The sequence below is a fragment of the Glycine soja genome, chromosome 8, assembly GCF_004193775.1.
Source record: "Glycine soja cultivar W05 chromosome 8, ASM419377v2, whole genome shotgun sequence".
Classification (NCBI taxonomy): Eukaryota; Viridiplantae; Streptophyta; class Magnoliopsida; order Fabales; family Fabaceae; genus Glycine; species Glycine soja.
This window is the reverse complement of record NC_041009.1, coordinates 18794954-18812767: the sequence shown is the minus strand read 5'-3', so window position 1 is coordinate 18812767 and position 17814 is coordinate 18794954. Positions and strand designations below refer to the sequence as shown.

The 17814-nt window shown below is 35.4% G+C and overlaps 1 protein-coding gene across 1 annotated transcript in view; it reads left to right on the top strand.

Moving 5' to 3' along the window:
• LOC114422573 (DExH-box ATP-dependent RNA helicase DExH3-like) overlaps window positions 1-17139 on the top strand; it is a 30168-nt gene extending 13029 nt beyond the window's left edge. The window contains exons 9-19 of the mRNA XM_028389005.1: window positions 7672-7842; window positions 8140-8412; window positions 9856-10050; window positions 11522-11725; window positions 12361-12430; window positions 12531-12679; window positions 14631-14939; window positions 15053-15112; window positions 15535-15687; window positions 15792-15902; window positions 16088-17139. Coding sequence (XP_028244806.1) covers window positions 7672-7842; window positions 8140-8412; window positions 9856-10050; window positions 11522-11725; window positions 12361-12430; window positions 12531-12679; window positions 14631-14939; window positions 15053-15112; window positions 15535-15687; window positions 15792-15902; window positions 16088-16558 — 2166 coding nt within the window. The 3' untranslated portion in view covers window positions 16559-17139. The remainder of the gene's footprint in view (window positions 1-7671; window positions 7843-8139; window positions 8413-9855; window positions 10051-11521; window positions 11726-12360; window positions 12431-12530; window positions 12680-14630; window positions 14940-15052; window positions 15113-15534; window positions 15688-15791; window positions 15903-16087) is intronic.
• Window positions 17140-17814: the final 675 nt, after the last annotated feature.

Below are 17814 nucleotides of genomic sequence, written 5' to 3'. Positions count from 1 at the left end.
GGGATAAGAGCCACAAAAGATGCATTACTCCCTCTAGGAAAAGAGCCATGAACATGGAATTCATCCACAAATATTCTAATATACAATATCAGGAATAATATCAAAACATAATCTCACAATCCCCCTCAAGCTGGAGCATATGTGTGATATGAACCAAGCATGTTACAAGTGTGGTCAACCTGATAGAAACAAAAGGTGGTTTGAGTTAAAAGAGTTTGTAACAGAAATGAAGAAGAAAAGGAGATAAAGGAAAAAAAAGAGAGAGAAAAAGCCTTTTTCTGGAAACAGAAAGTGTTATTATGATTGGCAACTAATTTCTATTACAAGAGTAGAATATATATAGCTCTGGAGCAGTTAGTCATTACTAACCAACCTTCTAACAAACCCTTAACTAACACTAACACTTAACTAACTTGATAACTGTCATAGTTAAGTGAGTGTGCAGTTGAATACTGGACCCCCCTTTCCACTACTCTAATACCCCCCTTCAAACTCAAGGTGGTTGAGTTTTTGAAACAAACTCAATCACATTGAGTTTGGTCCTTAGGAAACTAAACCTAGTAGGAGATAGGGGTTTAGTCAAAACATCTGCCCATTGGTCAATGGCAGGAATATGATGTACAACATTTAAAACTGTTAATCAACAGCAGAATAATGAGCTTGTAGCACCTTTTATGGAGGAAGAAATTCAGAAGGCAATTTGGGAATGTGGCAATGAAAAAAGTCCGGGTCCTGACGGCATGAATTTTAAATTCATCAAGCAGTTTTGGGACACTTTAAAGCCTGATATCCTGAGATTCATCCACGAATTTCATGTTAATGGGGTTTTTCCTCGAGGATGCAATGCTTCCTTTATTGCATTAATCCCTAAGATGTCTGATCCACAACACCTAAATGAATATAGACCCATTTCTTTAATTGGGTGTGTGTACAAGATAGTCTCCAAATTGCTTGCCAAAAGAATGAAGAAAGTCTTGCCTACCATCATAGATGAAACACAATATGCGTTCATAGAAGGCAGACATTTACTGCAAAGTGCTTTGATTACCAATGAGATAATTGAAGAAGCCAGAACAAGTCACAAATCATGCCTTGTCATTATGAGAAAGCTTATGACTCCGTATCCTTGGTTAATGGTAGCCTCACAAGTGAATTCATACCGCACAGAGGACTAAGGCAAGGCGACCCACTAGCGCCTCTTCTATTCAACATAGTTCCTGAAGGTTTAACTGGATTGATGAGGATAAGAGTCTATTCAACAGCTTTCTTGTGGGGAGAAATAATACACCAGTCAACATATTACAGTACGCAGATGATACCATATTTTTTGGGGAGGCAACAATGCAGAACGTGAAGACAATTAAATCCATTTTGAGAAGTTTTGAGATGTGTTCTGGACTAAAGATAAATTTTGCTAAGAGCAGTTTTGGGGCAATTAGGAAGGATGAGCAATGGTGCATTGAGGCGGCCGATTATCTGAATTGTAGAATCTTGTCCTTGCCTTTCACATACCTGGGTATCCCCGTTGGGGATAACCCAAGACGTAGTGAGCTTTGAGATCCTCTGATCAGAAAGTGTGAGAGAAAACTAACCAATTGGAAACACAAACACATATCCTTTGGGGGGAGAGTGACTCTTATAAATGCAGTCCTAACAGCAATTCCTATTTATTTTTTCTCTTTTTTCAGGGTGTCTTAAAAAATAATAGCTAAATTGGAAGCCATTCAGAGAAGATTTCTTTGGGGAGGAGGATCAGAGCATAGGAAGATTGCGTGGGTCAATTGGAAGACAGTGTGTCATCCAAAAGACAAAGGTGGCCTTGGAATTAAAGACATCAAGATATTTAATTCAGCTTTGATGGCGAAATGGCGTCAGGACCTCTTTCACAAGTAGGAGGAGCCATGGGCAAAAGTAATCAACTCAAAGTATGGTGGATGGAGGCATTGGAGGAAGGCATAAGAGGAAATCATGAATCCAAATGGTCGAAGGATCTGATTTCACTTCATCATCAGCAGCAGAACCTAGTAATCAAATGGGAAACCGCTTGGAAGGTGGGTGGAGGTGAAAAGTTTAGATTTTGGGAGGATCCTTGGACTGATAATGGTATGCCACTAATGGAGAAATTCCCAAGGTTGTATCACATATCAAGCCAACAAAACACAATCATTATGCAAATGGGGAGCATCAACAACAATGGATGGAAATGGAAGCTCACTTGGAGGAGGGATCTCTTTGACTCCGAAGTAGAAATGGCGGACACTTTTATTGGGGAAATATCACAGCAGCAAGTTCAGCCTCATAGGGAAGATAGCTGGATATGGAAGCATGATCAAAGCGGGAGCTACTCAACAAAAAGTGGGTATGACCTAATAAGGAGAGAGCTAACGGGGGCAAACCATGATTCTGATTTCGTGGACCTATGGAAGCTAAAAATCCTAAGTAAAGCGGCTATGTTTGTATGGAGGCTAATCAGGGATAGACTACCAACAAGGATGAACCTTAGAAGACGGCAGGTGATGGTAAATGACTCGATGTGTCCACTATGTGGACTTCAGGAAGAGGAGGCTGCTCATTTATTTTTCAGCTGCAGCAAGTCCCTACCGCTATGGTGGGAGTCATTCTCCTGGGTCAACCTGGCAACAACACTACCGCAAAACCCTAGGGACCACTACCTGCAGCATACAGCAGGGACAGCGGAAGGAAAGCAGCTTACAAGATGGAAATGCTGGTGAATTGCTCTAACATGGACAATTTGGAATCACAGAAATAAAATAGTTTTCCAGAATCACTCGTTTGATGGAAGTAAAATATTGGATGAAGCAGCTCTCTTACTCTGGACGTGGGTCAAATCCATGGAGAAGGACTTTGTCATACACTTCAACCAATGGTCCTCTAACATCAAGGAAGCATTCAGTAACTAGGAGGGGAGGGGTGATGTTGTAATTATGAATTTTCATATGTATTAGCTTGGTTCTGTGTATACACTTGAACCAGCTATATATCTACTCCTATATCTGTATCCCTAGTACCTCTGGTACTATTCCTTATTAATGATATATATATTTTTTCTAAGCAAAAAAAAAAACATACAGAAGGAGATATACAGTATGCGATTTGGTCTTGTAAATGAATAATGAGGGATCACATCTACTTGCCACAAGCCCAAACTGAAGTAAGGTAGTCTAAAGTCTTTCAAACCATTGTCTAGGAGCCTGCTTGAGGCCATAAAGAGCTCTATTTAATTTTCATACCAGAGAAGAGTTAGTGTCTTGGAATCCTAGTGGTTGAGACATGTACGCAGACTCATTGAGCAATCCGTTCAGAAAAGCATTGTTGACATCCAGCTGAACAAGTTGCCACTGATTAGTTAGAGCCAAAGATAAAATAAGTCTGATTGTCATAGGTTTTATAACTGGAGAGAAAGTCTCAGAGAAATCAAAACCAGCCACTTGATTAAATCCCTTTGCAGCTAGTCTGGCTTTGTACTTGTTAATAGAGCCATCTGCATTTTCTTTAACTCTGAAAACCCACTTGCATCCTATGGGTTTTCTGTCTGGTGGCAGAGGAACCAGACTCCAAGTATTATTCTTCATCAAAGCTTCATACTCCTGCTGCATGGCAGAAAGCCAATTTGGATCTGTTAAGGCTTGCTTAACAGATTTGGGTTCACCATGAGCCAGCAAAAGAGTAGGATTAACTCTGGGTAAATGAATGACAGACTTAGATCTAGTTTGCATGGGATGGATATTGGATGATCTGTTAGGTGGAATGGGAGGATGGTTGAGACTGTTCAGTGGGAACATTAGTGGATGATTGAGATATATGGGATGCTGGAGTGGAAAGATCAACATTTGACTGATCTGTTTGTACTGTAAGGGAAGGTTGAATAGACTCAGAGTTAGATTGAGGATTCTTTGAGGTAGGTTGTGGGATATTTGAGGGTTGTTGGAGGAAAGTAATGCCGAGTTAAGGAAGAGTTAGACTAACTAGAAAGAGAGAAGGATTCAAAAAGGTCAGCATAAGGAAACCTTGACTCATTGAATATCACATCCTTAGAAATATAAACTCTGCCCGAGGGAGACAGACATTGATACCCTTTATGAGATGTAGAATACCCCAAGAGGCCTAAAGTCTAATTTGTGAGTGTTATAAAGTCCGAGCTAGGGAAAGCAAGAACACCCAAAATTTGAGAAGATTGTAATCGGGAAGCTTTTTGAAAAAGCACAGGATAAAGTATTTCAAACTTAAGGGATGTTGTGGGTAATCTATTTATTAAGTAGACAGCTGTGCAAAAGGAAAAATCCCAAAACTTAAAGAGGTAAAGAAGCATGAAGTAAGGTAAGTTCTAACTCAACTATGCGTCTGTGTTTTCTTTTCACAACACCATTTTGATGATGGGTGTTGGGACAAATCAGTCTATGTTGAATACCACAGTCAGCCAAAAAGAATGTTAATGGTCTAAATTCCCCTCTCCAATCAGTTTGAAGACTTTTGATTTTAGAATTAAACTGTAATTCAGCCATAGCTTTAAACCTTTGAAAAACATCAGAGGTTTCAGACTTATTTCTAAGAAGATAAATCCAAGTAAGCCTTGAAAAAGCATCAACAAAGGTTATGTAGTATGAAAAACCATTGAATGAGGAAACATGAGCAGGTCCCCAAAGGTCACTATAAACTAACTCTAGAGGAGAAGTGTAGATAGATTATCAGTATATGTCAATGTATAATTGTGAAAATAGTTTTGTATTTTGTTTGTAAGGGCTGTTAGCTTTTGCTAACAGCACCCATTTCGTGGTAGTTAGTAATTCAAGGAGTACAAGGACTTTTCTAATTGCACCTCAATAGGATCAGTTAGTTAGCTTTCTTTTAAAGTTAGTTAGCTTTTTGTTAGAGTTAGTTGGCTTTCTGTTAGAGTTAGTTATAGTTAGTTATGTTCTATAGAGGTTTATAAATACGTGGATTGTAAGTATCTCTAACTAGTTTTTCAGATCAATAAAATCAGTTTTGTTCTTCTCCTTTTTCTTTGTTATCTCTCTGCTTTCCTCTCACTTTATAAAAAATGGTATCTAGAGCCATATTTTTGTAATTTTGTGTTTCTTCAAGGTCCTGTTATGTGCTTTCATGGCTTCCGCTTTGTCAAATCTCTTTTTCTCAGACGTTCCCTAACTCTATTGCAGAGAAGCTTGATGATTCGAATTATCTCCACTGGCGACAACACTTCGAACCAGTGATCAAATCGCACAAGTTGCAGTGATTTGTCGTTAATCCAGCCGTTCTGCCTCGTTATCTCACCGAGGATGATTGTATTGCTGATCATGTCAATCCAGAGTATGAAATCTGGGAAGTTCAATTCCAAACGCTTCTTGTTTGGTTGTAGTCTACGCTTTTGAAGTCTGTGTTGTCAAGAGTTTTAGGTTCCAACCATTCCTATCAGGTTTGGGACAAAATCCATGAATATTTCAGCCTCCACACTAAATCCCGTGCGCGTCAACTCCGCACTGCGATGCGTACAGTCACTCTTGATGAAAAATCAATTGATGAATATTTGCACAAGATCAAAGGATATGTAGATGAACTGGCTGGTGTAGGTGTTCCTGTTCAGCATGAGGAGTATGTTGATGTGCTCCTTGAAGGATTACCGTCTGATTATGCACCGGTAATTTTTGTCATCGAGAGTAAGAAGCGCGTTCCATCAATTGCAGAAATTGAAGCCCTTCTCTATGGTCATGAAACCAGGCTCACGCGATACAATCGAGATGCTCAATTGGTCAATTCTACGTCGTTGAACTACACCCAAGGTTATACGCAACCAAACACTTATTAAAACAGTGATTTTGGTGGCTCTCGAGGCTCATATGTTCGTGGTGGTGGTCGCGGCTCCTTCTCTGATCGAAATTCTGGACGTGATAGTGGTGGTTTCGGCAGAGGCCATGGAGGTGGTTGGTTTGCCAATTTTCAGTGTCAAATATGTCTAACGTATGGGCACACTGCCCATAATTGTCAATACCGACGTAGCGAATCGGAGCGGCCGACCCCAAAAGTGGGATAGCAGATAGCAGGATGACCGCTATTTTAATGTTTTTATATATGTTAAATAATTAATAATATATATATAAGTTCAAAAACAGAAAAATAACTAAAAAAACATAGTTACTTAAACAAAAGTTACAAAACATAAAGTAGAAAAATTTATTGAAAATGATAAAATACCCTCCAAAACAAATTAAATAATTATGCTCAGAGGAACTGAGTTTGTAGCACTTGCACCAACGGTCACATATAAGTTTTTAGTTTTCCTACTAAATAATATATAAGAAAAAAATAACGTACTTAAATATAAATTATTTTATTTTATTTTATGTTATTTAAAATATTTTATTTTTATTTTTAATGATTTTTTATTTATGATATCAAATTTTAATAATTTTTTTAAAAAATAATTATATTTTTTATTTGAGATTAATAAAATTAAATAACATTAATTAATTTTCTTAATCAATATAAAATTAATTATTTGTAGGAGTAAAGAAAAATTACTAGTACTGCTACTAAAATAGATTAAATGAGAACCAAAAGAGGAGACAAAGGAAAGAGATAAGAAAATCAAAAAAAGATCAAAAGGAAAGAACGCCGAACTGGAGTAAGCAGAAGTGCAGAACAATGGAGCAGAGCAGCAATGGCAGCAAGGATTTGAAAGTTTGCCAAACAAGGGCAGCTTCATGGTACTGTTCACCATGAAGAGGGGCTGCACGAAAAAGAAAACAAAGGAAAACAGGATTACAAAGGAACACCCCCGAAAATAGCGTAGATCGGGCCCAAACAAATAACTTGCTTTATGGAAAAAAGGTTCGTGGGAACGCATGTCAACTCCGATGATGACGTGCCTACATGGTCTGTGTGGAATGGTGGATGGCGCACCAGATGATGTAGGAGAGAGTCAGAGAGTCGCCAGAAATAGGTTGCTAGAAAAGAGGGTGAAGTAGAAAGGTCCACTGGGGATAGTAGGTCCTCATTTGGAGAATGACTTTCATTTTTCCTGTTTCATGTATAACCTAGCTTTGGTACCATGTAACAATGTTTAACAATAATGTTGTGTGTTGTGTAGACCACACCTCATGCTATTTATAATATGGAAAAGGGAATCAGTATTGATTAAAAGATCGATCAATTACTGATTATTATTAGGAAATGAGATTTCTAATAATAAATACAATATCAAGAATAATATCAAAACATAATCTCTCAAGAATAATCAAATAGGCTGCATTCTGTAGTGCTCCTTCAGTTCCTTTTCCTTTTAACATTTTAAGCTTCTATGACTTTTCACTTCTCTGATGATAATTTGTGAAAGAAGAAAAAAAAACAAGTTGTTGAATCTTGAGATTTGTATCATTGGTATTGAATCACTACAAATCTTGCATGTTTTGAATGATTCAAAGCATCTGTGATTCATCATATGGTACCAGTCACTGTCTTGCTGAATGGTATTGAATCATGAAATACATGTCATTTTTATAGCTCAGTCCATTTTAAAATTTAGGACACATATTGCTCATTTATAACTTTTTCTGATACAAGTGTAACTAAAACTTTTCTTGTAAGCTTCTTTTACTGTGTTTGCAATGTTATTTGTAAAACAAGGTGGTTTGAATTCTTTTGTTAATTTCCCAGGGTTTCACTTATCCAGTTAGAGCACACTTTTTAGAAGATATTTTGGAAATGACGGGATATAAATTGACTTCCTTCAACCAAATTGATGATTACGGTCAAGAGAAACTGTGGAAGACACAAAAGCAACTAGCACCACGGAAGAGGAAAAACCAGATCACTGCTCTTGTTGAGGTATGCAGCTACCTTAAAAATTTGACTTTAATATTGTTGCCGTAAAGAATTTATAGATTCTCTTGTTTGGCAAGAGTTTGTCTTTCAAAATCAAGCTGATACCCTGATAGTAAATAAGTGGCCTGTCTTGTATGCAATTAACTCCTTTTTTGTTGGAATATTCTGCAATTCCCTAATATATCTAAAATTATTTTAAGTGACTAGATATTACTTGTTTGCCTTAGAAACTAAAACTAAATTCTGTTGAAGTGCAATATGTTGAGAAAATGAATTTCTTACTTTCATACTGTTGAACAGGATGCTCTTTCTAATTCAAGCTTTGAGAACTATAGCTCCAGGGCACGTGATTCACTAACATCTTGGGCACCTGACTGCATTGGTTTTAATCTCATTGAGGCTGTTCTATGCCATATATGTCGGAAGGAACGACCAGGTGCTGTCTTAGTATTTATGACTGGGTGGGAGGATATAAGCTCTTTAAAAGATCAGCTTAAAGCACATCCTCTTGTAGGAGATCCCAATAGGGTTCTGCTTCTAACATGTCATGGTTCAATGGCAACTTCAGAACAGGTTGATTATTTCCCTTTGTTTATTACCTGGACTGTATATTGCATCGTCATGTACTTCTAAATCTGTATTCTTTCTCTTTGTGTGATATGTATTTCTGATTAACCCATTGTCCTTTTGTAGGCAACAAAGTGAATTAAGTCATTTAATTAGGTTATTTTATGTTCTTTCTTTGAAATTTAGTTATATAAAGTAATAATCAATTTTATTGTTACTTTAAAATGCTTGTTGTATGTTCAACAATAAATAATCTGTTGGTGCAGTTCAAAAAGATAAATAACTTATTTTCTTTTCTTGATGATCACATAAGTTTTTCATTGTTGCATCTTTCATTTTCTTGGCATTCTCGGTGCAGAACCTAGGGTGCTGTTTGTTCTGTTTGTTTAAAAAAATGCAAAATATATGTGTGACAATCATCATATAAAATAAAGAAACTTGAAATTTTGCCAGAAAAATAAAGGAAACTAGAGAGTTTCAAATTGCTTAAAATTTAGTAGCATCTTGTAATGCAAGTTTATATGACCTATATCTGATGTTTTCAAGATGCTATTTCTGATATGTCATAATTTTGATGAATAATAGGATATAGGATGCAGGTGGATTTGGTGACTGAAGAATAGAAAATAGTGAGAGGAAAAAAGTAATATGATTGGTTGAACAAAAAAATAACAGAGTCAAGAAGTATCTCCTCTATGGGTTCCCTTTCACTGCCAATTTGTAGGAACCAGAGAGCAGAAAAATAGAGAATAATAATATTGTTGGTTGAACGAAAAATGTACAGAGCAAAGGGGAGAAGTCTTTCCTTTAAGGGATTCCCCTTCACAAAGGATTTCTCCTCTCATGTGCAAAGTCTCAAACTATCAAATTCACAGAATTAATCCCTCTAATCTAATTTCCCCCAATTTGTAACCAATCCCTTCTTACTAACTAAAGGACTAATCAACTAACTGCTGCCATTACTCAGCTCTCATATATCCCAACAGTTTTTGGATAGGAAATGATATTTTATTAAAGAGAATTTACATCAGGGGGGAGGATGGGTAGGAAGAAAACGCAAAGATAAACAAATATGTATCCAGTTATCATTTTGTATCTTGTCATATATTATAAGATATCCGAAGATTAAAATTTCTAGGTTCAACAACAAGTCTTGCTATATATTTTTGGGGATACCCTCTTAGCCTCTGTCATTATTCATTCTCTTGCTCATTAAAAAATTACATTTTTATAAACTTTTTCTTATTATGAAATAGCAATTGATGATAAACAGGGTATGTAAGTTTTTACTCTTGTTAATGCTGATTTCTAAAATGATAGAATCTTATTTTCATGTTCTATTTCTGAGAGTATATTACTGATGTTTGATTATCTATTTTTCCTGTTACTTAATTATTCTATCTTACTGTATTTCAATAAATTATTTCTTTTTGTTTTATATTTTTGTAGAAACTCATATTTGAGAAACCACCTCCAAATATAAGGAAAGTGATACTTGCTACAAATATGGCTGAGGCAAGTATTACAATCAATGACATAGTTTTTGTGGTTGATTGTGGAAAAGCAAAAGAGACCACTTATGATGCTTTAAATAACACGCCATGTCTTCTACCTTCTTGGATATCACAAGCATCTGCACGTCAGGCAAGTATCTTTGTCTCCTAAGCCTTCACTATATTTTTCTTTTAACTTTTGTAGTGTTCACACAGCTACTGATGCTCCAACTCCTATTGTATATACTCTTGTGGTGCCCTGGACTTATTTTATATTTTTCTTTCTTTCTAATAAATGTAGTTATATTTCTGAATTTAAAAATAATATAAGCTTTGGTGGAGGGAGAAGATGAGAGTGAGAACAGAAAGGAGAGTGAAGAGTGACGGTAGAAGAGCGTGAATAATGGATTTAAAAAACACTTTTAAACAAGATGTTCCATCACCTTGTCTGCCATAAACTGCCGTTGGGCCATGGCAGTGATGGCTGAAAAATGGAGAAAGATATGGAAACTGCAAGAATACACCACAAATTGGGTGGTGAATGGTTGTTGGCATAATAAGTGCACGCCAATTCCATTATGATGGCCATAACTGATTTTTAACCACACTGTTTGAAGGGGTTTCCCTTACAGATATAAGTAGGAGATTACATGCTTTATTTAATTGATGTTTTTTTTTTCTTTGGTTAGGACGATTGCTTATCCTGCCAACTCTTTGTATTGTTCATTTTTTTAGTCTTAATGAATTTCTTCTTTCATAAAAAAACCAGACTTTAAATTTTTTTTGGTTTCCATCATTGCCCTCTGCCCTTCTCCTAAAATCAAATTTGACTAGAGTGAACAGTTATAATTTCACGTGAGGCTTTCTTTTCTCAGTTTTCTATGCTTCCAAATGAGAAAAAAAAATATTCTAAATTTTGGTTGTAAAAAAAAAAAAAATCTCATTGTTCTTTACTTTCCTTTTCTCTTCATCCAAATAAAATAAGAGAGAGCCTAAAGTCGTATCTTTGGTGCTATATGCAACAATACATGTGCCTATTTTTCAAGCAACTTGAACTTGCTCAATCACTTTTCTTGAAAAATCTTTAAGCCCAAATAGCTATTAGCATGGTATTTAAGCCTTTGATACACCCTTTTGCTTGCTTATCCCATCTGATGTAGTACTTGATTGCTGAGAAGCATGGAAAATGTGTGATAATTATGTTTCATATTGTAGTACTTGATGCATCTCAGTCTAGCTCCTCTATTGTGGTCAGCCCACTTTCCCCAACCCCCACCCACCCACACATCTAATTTTTCCTAGAACATCGACGACATGAGTCTTCACTTTCAAGTGTAATGTGCTTGCTAACTTGAATTGATTGTTTGAGAGAAGTTCAGGGTTTTGAATGATAATTATCTCTTTGTCAGCACAATGGGATTTGCTTAAAGTGTAAACAAAGTCAAATTTAGCTCTCATTCTTAAGTTTCTTTAGGTCTTTAAGCTTTTACTTTAGTAGGTTTTGCTGATAGCTTCAATAGCTTTTGTTTCTCTTTTATGCTGCATTCTTGTTTTTCTGTTATACTTATACATCCAAATCAGCAACTAATTGTTTTATTTCCTTCTGTCCTCTTTGGTTGCAGAGAAGAGGTAGGGCTGGTCGTGTGCAGCCAGGAGAATGTTACCACCTTTACCCAAAATGTGTTTATGATGCCTTTTCTGAATATCAACTTCCTGAACTACTGAGAACACCTTTGAATTCTCTATGCTTGCAAATAAAAAGTTTGCAGGTTGAGAGCATAGGAGGGTTCTTATCAGCAGCTTTACAGGCACCAGAGCCACGGGCTGTGAGTACATTTGCACTTTAGTTGTATAATTGTATTAGAAAAAAGGTTCTCTCAAAAGTAAATCTTACTATGACATGAGAAGGATATATCAACGGCCATAAAATACAACCATTTGTTTAGTGAAAATCACCATCAATGATTTATTAGGTAAACTATTTCTCTGTTAGGAACTATTAGCTGCTCAATTGTTTAATAATGATGAAAGAGTGATTACTGAGTAGTAACTTATTAAAAAATTGTAAATAATTTTACCATGGATTCCTTAAAAATATTCCCTTTCTGTAGTCTTTTTTTGTATCTATTATCTGTATATTTTAATGATAACATCTGTTACCCTAAGAGCATTGCTTATAAGGAGAATGTTTGGATATAGTAGTCTATTCTACAGATGCCTATAACGTAATTTTATTTGAGCTTCCTTCTTAGGCATAATAAGACTATAAGTAGTGCTACCTCTAGTCCTATATATGGGAAACAAATACCTAATTCATTAAGACAAATAAAAGTAGTTAAATTAGTTAGCTTAAATTAATAATGTCATAAATTTAAATTTTATTTAAAAATGCTGCAGTTATACATACATAGGATTCACAAGTTCGTAAATATAACAAGTTTTTACAAATTTAATGGAACAGGTTCAAAATGCTATTGATTTTCTCAAGATGATTGGAGCATTAGATGAACAAGAAAATCTTACGAATCTTGGTGAGTCTATTTTTTCTGTCCTATTTGATTGGTTTCTCATGTGCCTATATTTTTCTTGGTTATAAGTAATTCCTCTTTGTTTCCTTTTTCATTCAATCAGGGAAGTTTCTCTCTATGCTTCCTGTTGATCCCAAGCTTGGAAAAATGTTAATAATGGGAGCTATATTTCGATGCTTTGATCCTGTTCTTACAATAGTTGCTGGCCTTAGTGTCAGGGATCCTTTTCTTTTGCCCCAAGACAAGAGGGATGTAAGTCATCTCATTACCTCTTGGTGCACAGTTGAATCTAATCTATATATATATATATATTGAATAGAAACTTGTGCTTCAATATTTTTTGTCTTTTTTGTAAATATTTCATGAACCAACTATTAAGCTGTTAGTTAGAGGCTATGAAGCACAAACACATCGGCTGAAGGATGTGTTAGGGTGTCCGACACATTTCCAACACCGACTTGCAGTGGACATGTTTTTACAGTGTCCATTTTTTATTTTGGCTTTGACACTGCTCGGTTGTATCTTTTTTTAAAAAAAATAATCAACCTAAAGATTAAATTAACATTAGCAAGCTGTTTCTTTTTTTCTTTTTAATGACTGTTTGTCTTAGTATTTTTTTGTAATACTCTTTATTAAAGAACTTAACAATTTGTTTTAGATTTTTTTTTGGTAAAGAGATAAAGTTCTTGCATTGTGGAATATGACTCTTGGGACCTTTTTTGTGAGGCTTATTATCATATGAAAATTATAAAGCTTAACAACTTGTATTAAGATTAATATGTAAATGTTAATTATCAATTTAAATTTTTGTCATGTTGATCTCACACACACGCACACATACATATATATGACGTGTCCCAATGTCGGAGTCCGTGCTTCATAGGTTAGATTTTTTTTTATCAACAAAGATAAATTTTATATATATTCAAGTAATAGAGGTACAAAGGTTACATAGGTAAGATCGTCCAAGCAAATGGTTCCAAGATCAGACTTAATACAGTCTGGATAGGAACCAGAAGCTGACTACAAATGATATTTTGAACTCCATATTCAAATGATATCCTAGACAAAGCATTCTCTAAGGTTAGAGGACCATTGATTATAATGGGTTACAAAAGCTTCATAGGTTAGATGAAGATACAAGACAAGTGATTTTAAACTATATCTATAAAATATTTATATGATATTTTAAATTATTATTCTCTTGAATGTAATTTAAAATCCTTTAATGGAGAATGGCTAATCTCATCTTTAACATGATGGCTACAACAGTTGCATCATTAGATCTGTAAAAACAGTACTGATGTGATGTGAAGATACCGAGTTTTGTTAATAAATAAATTAATAAAATATCTTCTCATCCTGCTGTGAAGAATCCTTAGGCCTTCTTATGAATACAATCTTTCTTTTCATACAGTGATCAGAAACTGGTACAAGAATACCGTTTAATTGGAAAGCAATCCTCATTGATTATTGTAAAATGTCTTCACACCTTGTTCACTGATTTCCTACTGTTGCTACTGATATTAATGTAATATCATTATAAATAATGATTTGTGCAAAATAAATACTACAAAGAAACACTGCAAAAAAGGAAATGTCTGAGACTCACAGACACTGCAGACTCTTCGAGGACTCTGTTACCTCCTTTCCAATTCACGCTCAAACCTTCTTCCATTCTCTCTAACAATCTGCTTTCTGCTCCCCACCTGCCTCGTGTGCAGGATCTTACAATGCAATTCCCCAGGATGATTATTGATCACATTCCCTTCATTGTTGACAGGAGCCTCCAATCCCCACTACCCTTTCCCTTCTTTTTGTTCCACATCTTAGTGACCAGTGGCTGCCTAACATACTTGGTAACTAACTATGAAATGTGCTTCTTACTGATGTTGGACTAGATGTGAAATTTCAGTTTAGAACTTGTAACCCATTTACTTCATCAGTTGGGTGTGCATAAGTCAATTTGGGTCAGATATCATCTCGTGGTATCTGATATTGTAATTCCCATGTTCTATAATGGCAATAATTTGATATGATGGTGGACCATTAAAGATTAACTAGTCTTTGAACCTTTTCGTTTTGTGTTATCTGCCAATTGCTTTTCTTATTGTCACAAATTTTTGCTTGGACCAAGAATTGATAAAAAATTAAGTTTACACCGTTGAAGATAACTAACTATAACTTATGCCTTTGTTTTCAGTTAGCAGGGACAGCGAAGTCTAGGTTTTCTGCTAAAGATTACAGTGATCATATGGCTCTTGTTCGAGCATATGAAGGATGGAAAGATGCAGAAAGAGAAGGGTCGGCTTACGAGTACTGCTGGAGGAATTTTCTATCAGCCCAAACTCTTCAGGCTATTCATTCACTTCGGAAACAGTTTAGCTTTATCTTGAAAGAAGCTGGCTTGGTAGATGCAGAAGCTAACGTCATTAACAAATTGAGTCACAATCAATCTCTTGTGCGTGCAGTCATATGTTCTGGGCTCTTTCCTGGCATAGCATCAGTGGTGGTGAGCTATGTGTTTGTTATAAATTTTGTTTTTCTCCTCAATAAGTATTATCTTTAGCTTACAAGTTGAGCTTTTACTGTTTTATTTAATTAATTAATTCTTCCTCTGTACAGCACAGGGAGACATCCATGTCATTTAAAACAATGGATGATGGCCAGGTTTTATTGTATGCTGTAAGTGACAGACCAATTTTATTTTTTTCATATCACCTTCAATGAATAAATTCATCTCTTATTCTTTTTTTAACAGACAAAACTTAGATATATTATTTTTAGTACTATTGGGCTCCAACTAAAATTTCATCTTGGTAACTGCTGCCTTCATCTCAGTTACATAAATCTGAAATAATTACTGAGATGAAATGTCAATTTTAATGGAAAAATAGCAAGAACAGTACCTATGGTGTTGCATGTAAGTTTTTTTTGTCCTTTTTCAGCCTAGTTGAGCAGTGCTTTAAAGGAAACATTTTATGTTTTTAGTATTTATACGTAATTCCAAAATTGCCTCCTTGATAGTGGTTTATTATAAGATAAACCCTTCCCTTCCCCTATATTGTTCTTGTTCTCCTGTTGATTAGTTTTATCATTTTGACCAGAATTCAGTGAATGCACGTTACCAGACCATTCCTTACCCTTGGTTGGTTTTTGGTGAGAAAGTCAAGGTCAATGCTGTTTTTATCCGTGATTCCACTGGTGTATCTGATTCAATACTTATCCTTTTTGGTGGTGCTCTAAGTAATGGGATACAGGTGATTAGTTAGTTGATACACATGCTTCTTCTGGTAGAATATCTCCTTGGATTTCAATACAGTAACATGCCCTTTTTCTTTCTTCTCCCCTCTCATGGGTTTAGGCTGGGCATCTGAAAATGTTAGATGGGTATGTTGACTTCTTCATGGATCCTAATTTAGCTGACAGCTTTTTGAAGCTTAAGGAAGAGCTCCATAAGCTTATCCAAAAGAAGGTTAGCAGATATTTTTTTCCTTGTAATAATATTCCTTGTTTACTTACCAATATGATAGGTTGCTGCATGATGTGAGCTTTAACTTTTTCTAGAAGCCATTGACTATTATTAGTTGAATTAAACATAGTGTTTGTGTAATGTTGGTTGAAGATAAATAAAATGATATTGGGTTTGTAATAATGCAGCTGGAAGATCCTAGCATTGACATTCACAAGGAAGGGAAATACTTGATGCTTGCTGTTCAGGAGCTGGTTTCAGGGGATCAATGCGAAGGAAGATTTGTATTTGGCCGTGAAAGCCGGAAGCCTAAGGCCTCCAATGATGAAAACAAATTCACAAAAGATGGAACAAATCCCAAGAGCTTGCTGCAGACTCTGTTGATGCGAGCAGGGCACTCCCCACCCAAATACAAAACGAAACATCTTAAGACAAATGAGTTTAGGGCATTGGTGGAGTTTAAGGGAATGCAATTTGTTGGCAAACCAAAGAGAAACAAGCAACTTGCAGAAAGGGATGCTGCTATAGAGGCATTGGCTTGGTTGACTCACACCTCTGACAATAACCAGCATGAAGATGATAAGTCTCCTCCTGATGTAACTGACAACATGCTAAAACTCCTAGGGAAGCGTAGAAAATCAAAGCGAGGCCATGGTTGACATGTCATCCATACATGGTTTTTAGTGAGTTAATCCCATCCTAATCTTGGATTAGTAGCCCAGCACCATGCAATTTAGTGCATGATGATGAAGGATAGGAATTTAGGTGACATGTCATCAATACATGGTTTTAGGTGAGTGATCCCATTCTTTCATCTTGGATTCGTTGCCCAGCACTCTGCAATTCAATGCATGATAAGAAAGGGGTTTAGGAGACTTGGTATGAGGTCCTGCCAAGCATTTCTTTGAGGAATACAATTTTTCTGGGACATTAGGCTCTTTGCTTTCTATTTCCCCCCTTTTTTTGGAGGGTTTGGTATTGGTTCAGGAAAATATAGTTAATTTAAGGTACTCAATCTTGGCAGTTGTTGGCGTTTAGAAGTTCATTGTATTTTTTAGCTGTCCCCTTCAAGCCAAACCCAAAATTTTAGAATCAATCTGTACACTAATGCTTTTATAAATTGATTTATATATCTTGTGTCAATGTCAAAGACCAAGATACATAAAGTTGTTAGCTAGGGATAACATGGCATACAATTTCTTATAGCAACATAATAAAATCAATATTTATATTTTGCTGCTTTTTTCTGGTAAAAATTATTTGATTCGCTTTTTTCTAAGGCTATATTTGGATTTATGGAAAGAGATGGAATAGAATGGGATTTATTAAAATAGAATGGAGTGGGATGAAATACAATGGAATAAAACTTTTGTTTCATTGTAATGGAATATTGGAATGAAATAAAACTGTCATTCTTTTATTTCGATAATAAACATAATATGTAATAAATTGTTATTTTCATTTCTATAGCTTTTTCTAAGATTATGTTTGGATTGATGGAAATCGATGAAATATAATGAAATTGTTTCATTTGTTTGGATATATTATAATGAAATGAAATAATAGGCATTCCATTATTTGGATAATAAATAAGAAAGAATAAATTAGTATTATTTTTCATTCCTATATCATCCTTATCTTTAAAATACAAACTGCAATTGTGGTTTCCTTCTCTTATTGTACCTTGCATCTCTTATAATCCTAACAGTGTTTTTCTCTTATTGGCTTTCATTTAGCAACTTTTTTGTATTTTGTTTTCAGGATCTCTAGCCTGTGCTTTTGTTAGATTTTAGGATTGTAAAACTTCATCCTCGGTGATATTTGTTTTCCTTCTGTGATTCTTTTGAACAATTAGCTGAATTCACTATTTTGGCGACTTAAAATATGTTTTGCTGTCCTTCCAAAATTAATAAAT